Source organism: Schistocerca americana, chromosome 1 (genome assembly GCF_021461395.2).
Source record: "Schistocerca americana isolate TAMUIC-IGC-003095 chromosome 1, iqSchAmer2.1, whole genome shotgun sequence".
NCBI lineage: Eukaryota > Metazoa > Arthropoda > Insecta > Orthoptera > Acrididae > Schistocerca > Schistocerca americana.
The window spans coordinates 342,730,662-342,747,995 of record NC_060119.1 but is presented as its reverse complement, the minus strand read 5'-3'; the positions used below and the strand labels follow the sequence as shown (position 1 = coordinate 342,747,995).

The 17,334-nt window shown below is 41.8% G+C and overlaps 1 protein-coding gene across 1 annotated transcript in view; it reads right to left on the bottom strand.

Annotated features, from left to right (window-relative positions):
- Positions 1–9,125: 9,125 nt before the first annotated feature.
- Positions 9,126–17,334, bottom strand: part of LOC124625715 (lazarillo protein-like) — a 33,354-nt gene continuing 25,145 nt past the window's right edge. Inside the window, exon 6 of the mRNA XM_047149191.1 lies at positions 9,126–9,463. Coding sequence (XP_047005147.1) covers positions 9,336–9,463 — 128 coding nt within the window. The 3' untranslated portion in view covers positions 9,126–9,335. The remainder of the gene's footprint in view (positions 9,464–17,334) is intronic.

The following is a 17,334-nucleotide window of genomic DNA, read 5'->3' as shown; positions in this document are numbered from 1 at the left end:
CCTCAGATTTCCATGCGCTCTGATGCTGCAATGATGGAACCGAATGTGAGACCATTGGCAGAAGAAACCCCATTCTATGAATGTGAAATTACGTCTGAATCGAATGATCAGGGAGATAAGACAACAAGAAATTCGGCTAGTTTCTCTGGTGAAACAATGCCTCTTAGCCACGAGCAAATAGTTCGACGTGCACAGTCGCTTGAAAATAAAGCAGCTGCACAAGAGCCAGATCTAAACCAACATTCAAAGCGCGGTGATACGAAGTACGTGAATGTAAGGTACCAAACACGAGAAGATCCATTAAAATTAATAATAAACCAGAGAGTGCCGGAAAGGACGTACAAACGAGAAGTTCTAAAATTTCGCGACGGCGCGTTTCATAGGAAGAATATCGTAGAAAAGGTTAAAACATTGGCCTATGCGCGCCACCGCTACGGTCGCAGGTTCGAATCCTGCCTCGGGCATGGATGTGTGTGATGTCCTTAGGTTAGTTAGGTTTATGTAGTTCTAAGTTCTAGGGGACTGACGACCTCAGATGTTAAGTCCCATAGTGCTCAGAGCCGTTTGAGCCATTGGCCTATGCCAGGTGTCCTTGGCAACGAAAACTACTGATTTGGCAGAGTATAGAGAAGGTTAACAGTGCATTCGTTATGTAAATAAGGTAACTAGCATCAATCCAGCCATAAAGTAATATTTTCTCAAGTTTTACTCCAACAAACTTAATGACCGCATGGGTCCTGGGAAATGGATGGGAAAGGTAGACAAACCGAGTGCGATTTCGAGGGAGCAAAATGTCGAATTAATGGATTCATTTTCAAGAGAAAAACTGCTCAAAATATGTTACGCTACTCAAAGGACCGCCTGTACAGTTTTGCTTTAAAATTTGGCATTTTCCGTCTGACACATAGGAGCCCACATGCAACGAAATTCTGCAAGGGATAATGCCACCGTCTGAATTCACCTGAGCAGCCGTAATTTTAACTCCAGAAAATACCAAATTCACTTGCTCTTCAAATATCTGGCCCATGGCCTTGCTCAACACTTATTTGAAATTACTTACAATAACAAGAAACGTGCGCTTAAAATGGCGTTACAAGAAATCTTACGATCCTATCAAAAGTCAGCAGTCTCTGGACGTAAAATGACACCATTTTAGCGGAATATCGGGACTCTGTCCACCTCACGTTAAAAGGTGTCCGTATCTTGTTAAATCCCTCTGCTTCTTTTCCTAATTATTATTCACGTAAGATTTGTTATTTCTCGGATCACACTTTCTGCCATGTGCCACGGACTTTCGGAAACTACTACAATTCTTATTTACAGGAGGAAAAGCCATACTGTATCCCAGTTCCGCCGTGTGCAGTGACATATGAAGGCTCTATGAAAGTTTACTTATATTTGACCCAAGGAATTATTTGAGCCGGCCGCGGTGGTCTAGCGGTTCTAGGCGCTCAGTCCGGAACCGAGCGACTGCTACGGTCGCAGGTTCGAATCCTGCCTCGGGCACGGATGTGTGTGATGTCCTTAGGTTAGTTAGGTTTAAGTAGTTCCAAGTTCTAGGGGACTGATGACCACAGATGTTAAGTCCCATAGTGCTCAGAGCCATTTGAACCATTTTTTTGAATTATTTGAAAAACGTAACGGAAATTTATATTGATACTTCAGCACGACGATCGAGGGAATTCATTTCGTTAAATATTTGTTATTCATTCCTCAGGCACGAATATTTTAATCAGTGATTTCACAGGGGATATAGGAAAAGTGGTGGCATTGCATGGGAGGAAAATTATGGATGAATTATTTTCCATGATATAAACATTTATTGGCTAGACAGACCTTTCTACGCGACTTGCACATAGTATATCAAGAAACGATCATACTGATGCGGTTTCTTAACAGGTGGGCCCATTTCCCCTTAAAACATACTTTACATTTAATATCAGCAAGTGACCTTTGCTACAAGACAATTGGATTTGGATACTTTGCTATTGGGAAGGTAATAACCTCTGCACACAGCAACACATGACACTCACAGCACCAGGAAAAAATGTTACATGAGAAGCTTGCACAGGACTTTTGTACCAGCATGCACTATCTCAAAAGAAGCTGACAAAGGTCTAATACTTGCAATAAATCCCAACCCATTATCATCTTCTCTGGCTTGTAAATATTCTTTTCGTGCAGGAGATGGAATATGATACGGCTGTATGGTCTGTTGTGAGTGGACACTAAGTTCAAAGTCAACTTGCCAATAATACGCTAAGACTGCCAAAATTTGTCACACATGAATTTGAATATATATCTAGGTATTCCTTCCACTCAGTGGAAGAAGCGTTTATGGATTTACGATACCAGAGAGCACTAATTCGCTTGATTATTAATTGAAGTAAGGGCGAAGATTACCTACATTGGAATATTTAATGAATCCCAATCAAAACTGAAATTTCTACTGCTTTGTTTGATGGCTTGCTTGACCCACCGAAGATGTTCAATGTCCTCGGCCATATCAACCCACTACCGACGTTTGAAGAAGGTTCAACAAAATGTTCGTAAGATTCTACAAAGAGAAAAAAGATCTGTACTGGTACATATGTGCATCCAATAACCCTCACATCCACCCATTACTGAATTTGTTCATGGTAGTGATTACGTCAAAGGGTTAAACAGGTTGTTGATGTGAAACCCAAAAACAGTAACAGATAAAAAATGACTCCTTATGCAGTCCTTCTCCTGACATTGAAATATAAAAAAAAGAAGGAGACTAGTCCGCTAGACGAATTCAGACTGGCAAGCTAGGTACTACGAATTACAGTTATATAAAACGGGAATGAAACAGGCATCTTTCAACAAGAAAAGCTCACATGTATCTGGCTGTTGCCTTTTCAAATTTCCAAATAGTGTACGATAGACTCAGTTACAATGCCTTTCTCACTTCATGGATAAAATGGGATTTAATAAAGAATTTACGATCGCAGTAACAAATTGTATGCACAGTGCTAGATTTAACATAAAAATAGGTCACACCTTCACAGCTCCACATTGAGCTCCTACGGGGACTAAGACAGAGATGTCCTTTGTCGGCCTCACTATAAGTTATGTATGCAGAGCACCAACTGAAGAACTTGCAAGACTATCTTCAGGAATCTACGACTTTGCCGCATAAACTGTCCGGCGCAATTATGCTGATGATCTCTCCATTGTAGTGAGCAGCTAAAGCAATGGAACACCAGCAGAACAAATCACAGGTGAATAATCGGACTAGTGGCGTGGTGTTAAACAAAAAGAAATACATCATTCTCCCTGTGAGTCTGACGGTTCACCATTCACATGGCAACTGGCTGAATACAGGCGACTATAGACGCCACATGGATGTGGTCGTTACTAGACCGCGGATTTTAGGTAAAAACCTATTTTGTTCCTGACTTCCTATTTGCATAAAAATTTGTACTTATGCCTTTCATGACTATTTACACTTAATAGCGTTAATTCTATAGGACCTAAAAAATCCTATTTCGACGTTAGTGCCAATTTTTGCCTATTTCGGTTTTAACATCCTAAAAAGTGCCTATTTCATCATATAAGACAGTGGCTCCAAGTTTTTCCACACTATACGACAGATGGAAAAAATTATTTTCTGCCCAGCGTGCAGCAAGGTGGCTAGTTGATATGCGCTCATGCTTCGTATTTGCCTAACACTTCGGTCTTTTTTTATTTTTTTATATCGCTATCCCTGTTAATACCAAATACTCTTTATAGGTATTTTAATATTCATATGTAAAATATGGATCACGGATCTTTAGGTTAAAACCTATTTTTTCTCCTAAGCTCCAATTTGCATATAAGTTGGTACTTATGCGTTTCATGACTAACTAAACTGAATACTGTTAGTTCTATAGGGCCTAAAATTGCATATTTCGACGTTGACGCCTAATTTTGCCTATTTCAGCGTCAAAATCCTAAAAAGTACCTATTTCGTTTATCTGACATAGAGTTCTTGTGTTTTCAAAGATTAGAAAAATGAAGTAAACTTAGGGCTTTACGTCTCGTCGAAGGCGAAGGTCGTTAGAGACTGTTTACGATTCCTTTGCTTGCCTTACTACCAACAGCAGCCGGCACGGTTGAATGGTCATCCATCCAAGTATGCGCCGAGCGCGACAGTGCTTAACTTCGGTGAGCGAATGGGAACCGGTCAAAGATTTGAGTTACACATTAGAATCGAACGTGGGAGTACTAAATGTTATATTTGAAAATATTCCGTCCGTAGGATTCTGGCCAGCTGTGTATTTTCACAAAGAAACGGTTTCATAGGCCTTAAGCTGAGCACGGAGTAACAAATCACAATGTTAATCGTAGACGCCCTCTATAGCTAAGTTACTGCCCTTCGCGCATTTTCTCGCTGCTGTATACAGGCAGTCCTATCAGACTGCGCTGTTTCGTGAAAGCTATTATACGTGAATTTTCCGGTTCGAAAAATAATTTGCCAGTAGTGAAATGTTTTCATCTGAAGCACCGGTAGATTCCATTCGCTTGTTCAGAAGGGGCGGCCATCTGTCAGGTGCCATATGTCCAGCAACGAGTACGGTACTTCCCCTCCCACTCCTATGCACCGCAGTAAAAGAAAAAAAAACAGGTCATCGTTCACTTTTTCCCAGCGAAAACAAATCCGTACATTGTGTAGTGACCGACGTGTTAAGTGTTACTGACGTTCTAAGTGCAAAATAAATTCTAGTTTCTGTGTGAGAATACTAAGCCATGCCGAAAACAGCTAGTTCAAAGTCTACTCATATAAGGCAGTGGCTGCAAGATTTTCCGCATTATACAACAGATGGGAAAATTATTTTCTGACAAGCATGCAACAAGGAGGTTAGTTGATGTTTTTCTTAGACTTCTTATTTTCCTCTCACTTAGGATTCTTTTTTATCGCTATCCTTCAGTAATACGAAATACTCTTTATATGCTATTCTATCTGCATATCCCTTTTCTCTTGTATTAGGTTTCGAGTGTTAAGAAATCTCACTTAACTCAGCATGCAGATGGAAGCGCACATAAAGCCAATGCTCAACGAAAGTCAAAATGAAGCAAACTCTTTTAACCAATAAATCTGGTGAATCCTCCGAAAAAAACAAGTTCTACAGTGATTTGTGTCATGCACTTGTGGCAGCAAACATCCCCCTTCGGAAACTAGAAAACCCTATTTTCAGAGGTTTTCTTGAGAAGTACTGCCATCAGTCTATTCCTGCAGAGTCAACTTTACGTAAGAATTATGTGGATTCAGCTTACAATGCTGCAATGCACAGAATCCGAGAAGATGTTGGAGAATCTTGTATATGGATTTCTGTGGATGAAACTACTGACAGTCTTGGCCGTTACATTGCAAACCTGATTATTGGCAAGCTAGATCCAGATGCTTCATCCAGGGCTCATTTGATTTACTCAAAACTGCTTGCAAAAACGAACCAACAAACCATAGCACAGTTTGTGAACAATGGGCTTAAGGTGCTATATCCAAACGGAGTGGATGAGAATAAGGTGCTTCTGACCATCACTGATGCCGCTGCATATATGATAGCAGCGTTTCAACTGTTAAAAGTATTCTACCCATTGATGCTGCACGTAACTTGTCTAGTGCATGGGATCAACCGCATAGCAGAGCAAGTAAGGCTACAATTTCATAAAGTAAATAAAGTAATATCTATGGTGAAGAAAATTTTTGCTAAGGCACCATCAAGAGTACAGGCGCGCAAAGAACAATTCCAGATGTCCCATTGCCGCCAGAGCCTGTTGCCACCCGCTGGGGCACGTGGCTGATAGCATCAGAATACTATAGCACGCATCTCTCAGCTGTCCAGAAGGTGGTTGAAAATATACCGGAGGATGCTGCATCCGTAACTGCAGCAATGGAGTTACTTAAAGATTCTTCTTTAAAACGGAACTTATCTTACATTAGGGCCCACTACACATTTATGGCAAGAATGATTTCACAATTAGAAGGCTCAGGGAGACCTATCTACGACAATATTTCTTTGCTTGAAGAAGTCAAAATGAAAATTAATGAAGCGCCAGGTGAAGTAGGGGAAAAAGTACGAAAGTACGGGCAAAAATGCAAACGGTTTTGCAGAAGAACACTGGCCTGAAGGAGTTGTGTGCAGCTGCCGACATACTTAGTGGAAAATCCAGCACTCCTGACTGCAGCATTCCTGTCCAACATGTGCCGAAAATGAAGTACGCCCCTGTCACATCTGTTGATGAAGAACGTTCTTTTTCAGCGTATAAATTGATTCTGACTGACAAGCGCCACAGTTTTTCACTAGAAAACCTAGAAAAGATTTTGGTTATTTATTGTGAAGCCAACTATGGTCAGAATATGTGAAACTACGAACGTACTAATTAAACCATTGCCACATCGTTTTTATGGAGATCTTTATCTTGCAGGAACTCAAAAATATTTGGAGTTATGTTCAACATTAATGCTGTAGATTGCTGTGCTCTGTAACTGTGTAAATATTCATTCTCCTTGTTTTAATGACTCATAAGATGTTCATACTGTCATTACTGTGTATTTTAATTTATTTTTATTTTCTCTGCATCATTTTTATTAGAGCCTATTTTAGGTTTTATATAGCCTAAATGAACTACTGAAGGAGCCTATTTTAGGTGCCTAAAACACACTTTTTTACGACCTAAAAATCCGTGGTCTAGTCATTACAGTGTAGAAATAGTACAGGTTACTCTGCTTTTGTGTCCTACACATACGACATGGTCTCGACATAACATACCTCATGGACGGTTTGTAAGGGATCAGGATAAATGAAGGACAATTTCTCACCTTACATAAGAGTTTTATACATCGTAACAGGAAGGTGAATGTGATTTGTAACTTACTAGGGCAGTAATGAGCAGATTTGGCTATAAGTATGCAATGCAAAAGGAATGACACTCAATCGACAGTATTAACACACCACTCCTATATAATGAATGTCAACGAGCAGAAGGTGAAACAAGCAGCGAGAGGAAACGTTTAGTGTGGAAGCCAGTGTGGGCAGATGAGAGGCCGCATCCTGGGAGGCACTATGGAAAGCACTTAAGGGGGGCATCTCACGGCGGGGGTCAGCGACCAGACAGTTGACGCATACTGCAGAGCGAGTAATGGGCCACCAGAAGTAGGACAGAAAGAAGCTTTAGAAAACTGCGTTTCAGAGTTCCAAATGGATGCAAACAAAATCAGTGACGCAGTTGATCATGTGAACAGCAAATCATACACATGTGAGCGGGCACAAAACGTCTGATTGGCGGAAACGAACTAAGAAAGAGTAAAGCGCCAAGATTTCAACGCAGTTCAATGGTAGGTCCCTTCTGATTGGTAGAGAGAGTTTCCACAAAATAAGAGCAACGCTCCTATTGGTCGAAAGAAGCCATGATGTGGACATCGAAAGAACCAAGGTGGGGAGAGAGTTTGGCTACGAGATAGACGAGAGCGAAATTTTCGTGGACTTTTCTCTGAACTGGCGTCAAGTGCAGAATGGAGCGCATAATGCTCTGTACGGTGCAGAGGAGAAATTTGAGTGAACAATGCGTTCACTGCTAGATATTAGCTGTAGCGTTGTTGAGCTCCCACTGTGGAGAAACGAACCAGCCAGATGGTTAATTGTCCTTGTGAGGACTTAGAGGGCATTTTAATATGCATGCTGCTCCAACCATATGCATGCACATCGCCATATTCCAAGACTGGGGTTGAGTGCATTTATTCTCGAATCATGAGAAACATAGGGAAAATTTCTGTGGAAAAAAAATCAGCAAAGGCTTAATTAGATGTTATATGAATTTCAGTGGGCGAGAGCAGCCATGCAGACAACAGCTCATCGCAGCTAAAGCAAGTACCGCACGTAGAGGTGTCATCTTGTTGGGTCATCCGCTTGCGTCCACTGTAAACTCGAGCAACCTTGAGTAATTTTTGCCGGCCGCTGTGGTGCTTCAGTCCGGAACCACACTGCTGCTACAGTCGAAGGTTCGAATCCTGCCTTGGGCATGGATGTGTGTGATGTCCTTAGCTTAGTTAGGCTTAAGTAGTCCCAAGCCTATGGGACTGCTGACCTCAGATGTTAAGCCCCATATTGCTTAGAGCCATTTGAACCACTTGGGTAATCTTTTGCTCAACTTGCCACAAATCTAACCATCCTACATAGACTTCATTGTCATCCTAAAAAGTACCGAACTTTGAACCGGAATCAGATGCTTTATCGTAGTACTGGCCAACATCACGATCAAGTCATAAGAATAATTTTGTAACGAAACTTCTGGTTAAAATTTGCCATTCTAGAGTTTAGGATTATTTCACTTTATGAAGGCCGAGATGCATTCGTTTGACAACTGTTCTAACATTGTAGCATTGTAAACTGTGAAAATGCGTGTATTTCTGTGATAAGATTGTAACATTAAACCATAGTTATTTACTGCTTACACAGTTCTTGTTGATCAGACACGAACCTTACAGGTTTGAAGTAAAATAGTCATCATGTCCTCCAGCAAACACTGCTGGGGTTTTACGGCCTTGCATAGGAACCGCAAAGTGGCAGTTTTCACATGAATGCATCCAATGTCCTCATAGAATTGCTACAACGATGTTTGTAGGCTCTATGGTACGGGTGGGGATCACACCATACTGATTCCCAGGAATCATCAACAGTACTGTAATCATAAACATTTCTATATTGCCCTGTATCTAATCTGTGGTGATGAAATAATTTTAGTTACAACTATGCATACAAAAATTCTTCAAAGTAAACTCGGATACTAACAAAATACCACTGTTAACCTTCAAAATTATCTCCCTGAGCACAAAACACAGTTAGCTACTTTACCTGTGCTCCTTGTTGCTGTACATCCGGTTTTCAAAGCTAATCTTGAAATACTCTTTCTCTCCAATAGACCACAGCTTCAATTATCAGAGTACGCGAATTTTCAGAAAAGCAGCTGTGTTCTCAACTCCAGCACGGACGGGCCTGCTCCACGCCGCCAGGGATTCCTACAGTCATCGAGAAATGTAGATCTGATGCTGATCTCTGTAGCAGATCGAAAGCGGTCGTCCACAAATAAAAAGGTAACAACCTATACGTGACGACGACTGCGTTTACTAAATAAATTATAATACCTCAGTAGATACAGAAATGGGTAACTTTTTTTATTATTTCTCATTCTGAAATGAAATTTCTTAGAAATCGGTCAACCCAAACTTGTTCTCAAGCTTGCATAGCTCTGAGATACCTAAAATACCCAATTAAATATGCGAGAAGGACCACATATGAAACTAGAGCCATTAGCAACTATTCCAACACAAGTTAGTCGCAATTCTGCGCGGTCTTTATGTAGGGCCGCGTTGTCAGACCGTTGGCTCTCAGAACGGCCTCTATCTTCTTTACTGTCTCTCTGCTTGGTTTCTTCTGGCGCGTTAAAATCCATGAGTATTCTGAAACAGGAGAAACATCTATATTGGTTCATGTAACATGGAATTCTATTTCTTTAATATAGTAAATACTAACGAGGGCTATGTTCGTGACATTGCTTCGTTGTTAATATATAGAGTTTATTGTAGATCTAGACCAATCGAAACAGAAATGCTGACAACAAAGTAGACAAAGAAGTCGAAGTACATCCAACCAACTTCTTTTCCACTACGTAAAACCAGAAAATCTGAAATGAAACCCTGCGCAATACAGTTCTATAGCGTCAGGGCCACAAACAATTTCCCTCATTTAAGTTACGGATTCTTTTGATGTAATCTTATACTACAAACTCATATTGTTCCATATTGGTATCTTGGTATTTATGTTATTATCATTGTCCTAGAAGGGTCTTATGCCAAAAACTAGCAAGTTATTAATCTTTAGCACTTAGTGATATTACAATGATATCGTAACCTGATCATAATGGTGATTTTAAATTTTAGGTATTACAAATAATTTATTGTTATTTAATCTTAAGTTAGTTCTAATGTCTCGAATATAGAAGACTATATAATTCATAAGATGATCAAAAAACCCATTACTCAAGAGCTGCCAAGTTTATGGAAAAAGGGGTTTTCACAAAAAACTAACCCCACTGGGTAAACGAAGTGAAGAAAATAACGGTTTCTTCTTTGGATATCAAAAGACATCATTTATCATTATATGAAACCACATTGTACTAAAATAAACATTTATGTCTCTCTTGTCCAGCTGAAATAATTGCTTGCTGAAATAATGGCTTGAGATATTAGGCTGTAAATAGTCTCAACGTTAGAGATTGAGGGACCAAGATTCAACAGAGGTTACCATCACGCAAGTCAGTTTTCTTGCCCACCAGGATATTAGCGATTTTATAATCTCCTGTTCTCGCTTTTGTCCTACTGTGATTACTTTCTCTTCCGTCAAAATGATGAGTTCCAAGGATACCATACTATAGAGAAATTAAAATTTTTTTGGAAATTAGTGATAAGTTCCTATAGGACCAAACTGCTGAGGTCATTGGCTCCTAGGCTTACACATTACCTCATCTAACTTAAACTAACTTACGCTAAGGTCAACACACACACCCAGTAAAAGGTGTGGCAGACAGTAGAACAGTTGACGATGTCATTGGTGGTTGTTTTGATTTTCTCAAAGATGTGTGTTGTGTGTGTGTGTGTGTGTGTGTGTGTGTGTATGTGTGTGTGTGTGTGTGTGTGTGTGAAGAGTGAGACAGAGAGAGAGAGAGAGAGAGAGAGAGAGAGAGAGAGAGAGGGGGGGGGGGGTTTGAGGACATCATTACTATTATAAATATATATATTTATTTTTAGTTTTATGTGTGTTTGTATGTAAGTATGTATGTGTCTGTGTTGTGGGGGGGGGGGGGGTAGGGGGGGTAGGAAGAGTTCTATAATTTGGTATTATCTAATAATTCCTTGAAGGCAGAGAACAGAGTTCTATTGCAGAGAGCTATGTATTCATTTATTTCTTGCTTTCCTTCAACTATGGCTTCTTGTATTTGATAATTTTCTTCAATTACTAGCTTTTGTTTTCAAATGCAGCAACAGCAACCCACAAAACTAGAAACTGAAGAAAATTATTAAATATAAAAAGCCATAGTTGAAGGAAAGCAAATAATAAATGAATACATAGCTCTCTGCAATGGAACTCTGTTCTCTGCCCTCAAAGAGTTATTAGATAACAACAACCTAAAGATCTCCTCCCCCCCCACACACACACAAAACTGAAAATACATAAATATAATTATAATATAATTATAATAATCCTGAAACCTACTCTCTCTCTCTATCTCTATCTCTCTCTCTCTCTCTCTCTCTCTCTCTCTCTCTCTCTCTCTCTCTCTCTCCACACACACACACACACACACATACATACACACTCTCTGGCGCTGCAGTCTGGAACCGCGAGACCGCTACGGTCGCAGGTTCGAATCCTGCCTCGGGCATGGATGTGTGTGATGTCCTTAGGTTAGTTAGGTTTAACTAGTTCTAAGTTCTAGGGGACTAATGACCTCAGCAGTTGAGTCCCATAGTGCTCAGGGCCATTTGAACCATACACACTCACACACACACACACGCGCGCGCGCGCGCACGCACACTCACACGCCTCTCTGAGAAATTCAAAACAACCGCCAATGACATCTTCAACTGTTCCACTGTCTGTCGTCTTGTTTTCACACCTTCTACTGTTTCACTGTCCGCCATCTTTTTATTACAGCTGGTAAACAGCGACAGTGACAGTGATGGTGACAGGACAAATCAATAAATAGAACCATAAGTGAAACATAACGTAAATAGATACACACACACAACCTTTCACATGAATTATTAATCTCAGGCATAGCCATAACAGTTTATAAATCGTAATTTTTGCATAAATGCTTAGCCTACTTTAAGTGGTATATAATTGCAGGTGACAAACTGTAAAGAAAAACAATCACTGTAAAAACCATGTGGTAAGAAGGTATGAATATATAATTTTATCTGCTCTTCAAAAACCTGAAATTAATATTTATATGTATTTAAACAGTAAAGAACATTCCTTATATTTAACAGCAATAATAATAAAAAAAACTACTGATGCTACTGCAACTCCAGTGAAACATGTCTGGCACAAAAAAGAAAATTGTGTTTCGTTAAAGGCAGACTCCACTCAAAAACATATGCTATATTTATAGCTAACAGGAACATTACAGAACAATTAATGCTATAAGCCATGGTTACAAAATACTAAACTAAGTACACTTATCACAATATAAACAAAGATTCCCAACGAAAGAATCATCCGAATGGGACGGAAATCTGTAGATCTGATGTACAAGTGCGGAGAAACAAATGATTACAATTTCAGAAAAATTGGATGATTTATTTAAGAGAATCAGAAATTGAACAAGTCACTAAAGCGTTTATCCAACTCTGGGCCTTATTCAAACCGTTATTCAGGTAGGCATTGATTGATGGAGTTGATGAATGTTCTCCTGAAAGATATCGTGAAGAATTCTGTTCAATTCGTGCATCAGATCGTCAAAATATCGACCTGGATGGATGGTCCCGCCCATAATCCTCCAAGCGTTCTCAATTGAGGAGAGTGCTGGAGACCCTGCTAGGCAAGGCAGGTTTTGGCAAGGACGGAGACAAGTAGTAGAAAATCTCGCGCTGTGTCGGCGGACATTATCTTGCATTTCCTTGTTGAAATTTAAGATCAGGGTAGCTTGCCTTGAGCGGCAACAAATGGGGCTTAGAATATCGCCGACGTTCGACTGTGCTGTAATGGTGACGCGGACGACAACCAAAGCGGTCGTGCTATGAAATGAAATGGCACCCCAGACCATCACTTCTGGTTGTCGGGTTGTATCGCTGGAGACAGTCGTGTTGGTATCTCACCGCTGTCCAGGGCGCCTCCAGACACGTCTTGTCATCAGGGCTCACTTCGGAGTGGAACTCACCACTGAAAACAATTCTACTCCAGTCAACGAGATTCCACTCCGAAGTCGTGTCTGGAAAAGCCCCAGGCAGCGGTGGCGTACCATCCTGACTGTCGCCTACCATAAGGTCCGACAACCAAGAGTGATGGTCTGGCGTGCCCTTTCTTTTCGTAGCAAGACCCCGTTGGTTGTCATCCGCGCCACCTATACAGCACAGCCGGCCAGAGTGGCCGATTGGTCTCTAGGCGCTACAGTCTGGAGCCGCGCGGCCTCTAGGTCGCAGGTTCCAATCCTGTCTCGGGCATGGATGTGTGTGATGTCCTTCGGTTGGTTGGGTTTAAGTAGTTCTAAGTTCTAGGGGACTGATGACCTCAGAAGTTAAGTCCCATAGTGCTCAGAGTCATTTGAACCATTTTTATACAGCACAGCAATACGTCGAGAGCATTTTACCACCCGTTTTGTTGCCATTCATGGCAACACAACCTGGGCGTACATTTCAGCAAGATAACGCCTGCCCGCACACGGTGAGAATTTCTACTGCTTGCCTTCATGCCTGCCAAACTCTACTATGGTGAGCAAGGTCACAGGATTTCTCCCAATTGAGAACGATTGGAGCATTATAGGAAGAGCCCTTCAACCAGTTCGGGATTTTGACAATCTAAGGCTCCGGTTGGACAGAATTTGGTGCAATATCACTCATGAGGACGTCCAACAGCTCTGCCAGTCAACGCAAACCTGAGTTAGTGCTTGCTTAAGAGCCAGAGGTAGACTGACATGTATCATTTGTTTCTCTGTACATGTATGACACATCTTCCGATTTGTCCCATTATCATAATTCCTTCGTAGTGCTTCTTTTATGTCTTAGATTGTCGGAAAACTGATTGAAACTGATGCAGGGAACAACAGTTTGGGTTCTGCAGAAATGCAGAAATACGTGAGGCAATATTGATCCTATTGCATATGTTTAAAGCCACATTTTTTTTTAAAAAAAAGTTCTTAAGGCAGCAGGATTAAAAACATGACTTAAAGGTTGTATGCGACACAAAAACCAGAGTGCACTTATAACAGTCGATACACATGTAAGGGAAGCAGTAGTCGAGAAGAGAGGAGACATGGGACAAACAGTAAATGGGGCAAAAGAGAAATTTGGAACTGGTATTAAAGTTCAGTAAGAAGATTTCCTGTTGATGCTACATTTTTGGCAGAGGTAGTAAAGAACTTTGAAAAATTGTTGAATGAAATTCATAGTGTCACGAAATGAAGTTATAAGATGAACGCCAATAAAAATCAAACTATGGTGATGGAATGCAGTCGAATTAAATCATGTGTCGCTGAGAGATGTAGACTGGGAAATAATACACTAAAAGTACCTAGTAGATGCGTTCTGCTACTGGTCCAAAACAGTTCGTTTCTTCTAATATAAATTTAAATTGTAGGAAGTCTTTCCTGTAAATATTGGTCTGTAGTGTAGCCTCGTATTGTGTGAAACGAGGACGTCAAACGGTATAGACATGAAGAGAATAGAAACTTTTGAAATGTGACGTTTCAGGAGACTGTTACGGATTATGTGGGTGGACAGGATTAATGAAGAATTACTTAATCGAACTGGTGAGAAGTGAAATGTGTGGCAAAGTTTGACATAAAGAAGGGATCAGTTGACAGATCAAGTCGATTGGGCACTGGAGTAAAGGACTGGGGGTGAAACTTTTAGAGGCAGAGGAAGGGTTGACTACAGTAAGAAGGTTCACATTCATGCAGATTCCAATAGTAGCGCAGAGGTAAAGCAGCTTCAACAGGGTGGACTAGAATAGAGATACGCGAAAGCAGTCTTCACAACGAAGACTGCATCAGTACCGATGGATAATTTCAACATACTGCCTGTTTTGTGGTCTTTCGGAGTAGTGTTAATGAAAATATTCCCCCCTTTAATTGGTGGAAGTAGTACAAATGCTTATTCCAGTTACATGACTTTTAATAATACAACTAAAATTTACACGCAGACAGCTGCCACCACCCTTCACAGAGGAATGGGGTACTTAAAACTCTAGTACATAGGGCGTGCACTATCTCTGACGCAGAGAGTCTACCACAGGAATTGGAACACCTGAGAACTGTATTTCGAAAAAATGGGTACTCAGAGTGGCAGATTAAACGTGCTTTCCACCCAACCACTAGAGCACAACCTGTGGAGATGGATGAAATCACGAGGGAGGAGGTAGGCACTGCCTTTATTCCATATACAGGCGCACTCTCGGGGAAAATCGCCCGCGTTTTGAAGAGTGTGCACTGGTGGGGAGCGCCAAAGATGACCTCGGTTTGAGGAAGGCCGGCGTGTACCAGATTCCGTGTCAGTGTGGTAAGTCGTATATTGGTCAGACGATGCGTACCGTCGAGGATCGATGCCGTGAACACCAGAGGCACACTCGACTGATGTATCCGAGCAAGTCGGCGTTCGCTGAACATTGTTTGTCGGAAAATCACGCTATGGAGTATGAACGCACGAGGATTCTGGTACAGACGTCGAGATACTGGGACAGCGTTGTTAGAGAGGCCATCGAAATTCGCACCAATGACGACCTCATAAACCGTGACTGTGGCTATAATCTTAGCAAGGCTTGGGAACCAGCGATTGGGTTAATCAAGAGTAAATCGAGCAAACGTATAGTTGTGACGACCACGGCGGACAGAGCCATCACATCGACGTCATCTCAGACGCCGTCGCAATCTGTTCCACCGCGCGACCGTGGCGCGGGGCGCGGACAGCGCATGGAGCGCGCCGCGGGCGGAGGGTATTTAAATCGGCCGCCTCCGCGACCGAACCCAGTTCACTCTGAGCAGCCATAGCGTACGGATCTCCGTGCCGGCACGTTCACAGGAGCCCAGTTCGTCAGTTCACCTGATGATGGCGACATGTATGATCGCCGAAATATTGTGCCCGTTGGACACTATAGACCGGCAGTACACACGTGGATAATTTGATTAAAATTTATGTGATTTATACACTAACGGAAAAAAATCAAATCAGCAAAAAATAATTGATGTATAATAATGAAATTTCGTAAACATGTTTAGTTGAATAACATTGCAAGATCACAGGTTAGTGTAAGCGCGAGATATGCCATGGCAAATGTGTTATGCTGGTGTATTACAAACTGGTCTAACCTCCCAAATGCCGCGCGGGATTAGCCGAGCGGTCTCGGGCGCTGCAGTCATGGACTGTGCAGCTGATCCCGGTGGAGGTTCGAGTCCTCCCTCGGGCATGGATGTGTGTGTTTGTCCTTCGGATAATTTAGGTTAAGTAGTGTGTAAGCTTAGGGACTGATGACCTTAGCACTTAAGTCCCATAAGATTTCGCACACATTTGAACATTTTTAACCTCCCAAATATTGAATTTTGTTGTACGGGTGCCGGATGTCAGTTCGTGGGATGGGTTTGCATGCCTGTTGTACTTCGTAGGACAATTCAAGGACGGTTAGTGTTGTTTGTAGATGGCGCTGAAGTTATCGTCCGCTGACGTCCCATATTTGGTCGATGGAGACAGATCGGGTGATCGAGCAGGTCAAGGCAATGTGTCAACACTCTGCAGAATATGTTGAACTGCAACAGCTGTTCTAAAACACTCCCTGGAACGCTATTCTTGGATGGCAGCATATTAGGTCGAATCATCAGACTGACGTACAAATTTGCAGTCCGGATGCGTGGGATAATCACGTGAGTGCTCCTACTGTCATACGAAATCACAACTCCAGACCATAACTCCAGGTGTAGGTCAAGAGTCTCTAACATGCAGAGGGATTGGTTGTAGGCCCTAAACTGGCCTCCTTAGAACCAACAAACAGCCATTACTGGCTCCAATGCTGGACCAGCTTTCATCGGAAAACACAAGAGACCTCCTCCGTGTCCTCCAATTAGCTCTTGCTTGGCACCACTGAAGTCGCAAATGGCGACGTTTTTGGGTCAGCAGAATCCACGCTAGACGCGTCTGGCTCGGTGCTGTCCTTGAAGTAACAGATTTGCTATAGTTCTTTGTGTCACTGTGGTGCCAATTCCTGTTCAAATTGCTGTTGCAGATGCAGTACGATTTACGAGAGCCATAAGCGGAACACCATGGTTTTCCCTCCCGTTTGTGCCGCGTGGTTGTTCGGGACGTGGTCTTCTCGTGAGCGCCGCTGCCCAAAATCATGTGCAGGGTCTACATTTCCGCCATGTCTTCTGCAATATTGCAGAGGGAAGATACAGCTTCTCCTAGTCCTATTACACGACCTCGTTCAAACTCAGCGAGGCGTTGATAACGGCGTCTTTGTCGCCCTGAAGGCATCCTAACTAACGTCAGCTCATCGCGTCCAACCTCAAAGGTAACTAACGCTCACGACCGAAACAGCGTCCATTTAAAACAAACCTACTTTTCGT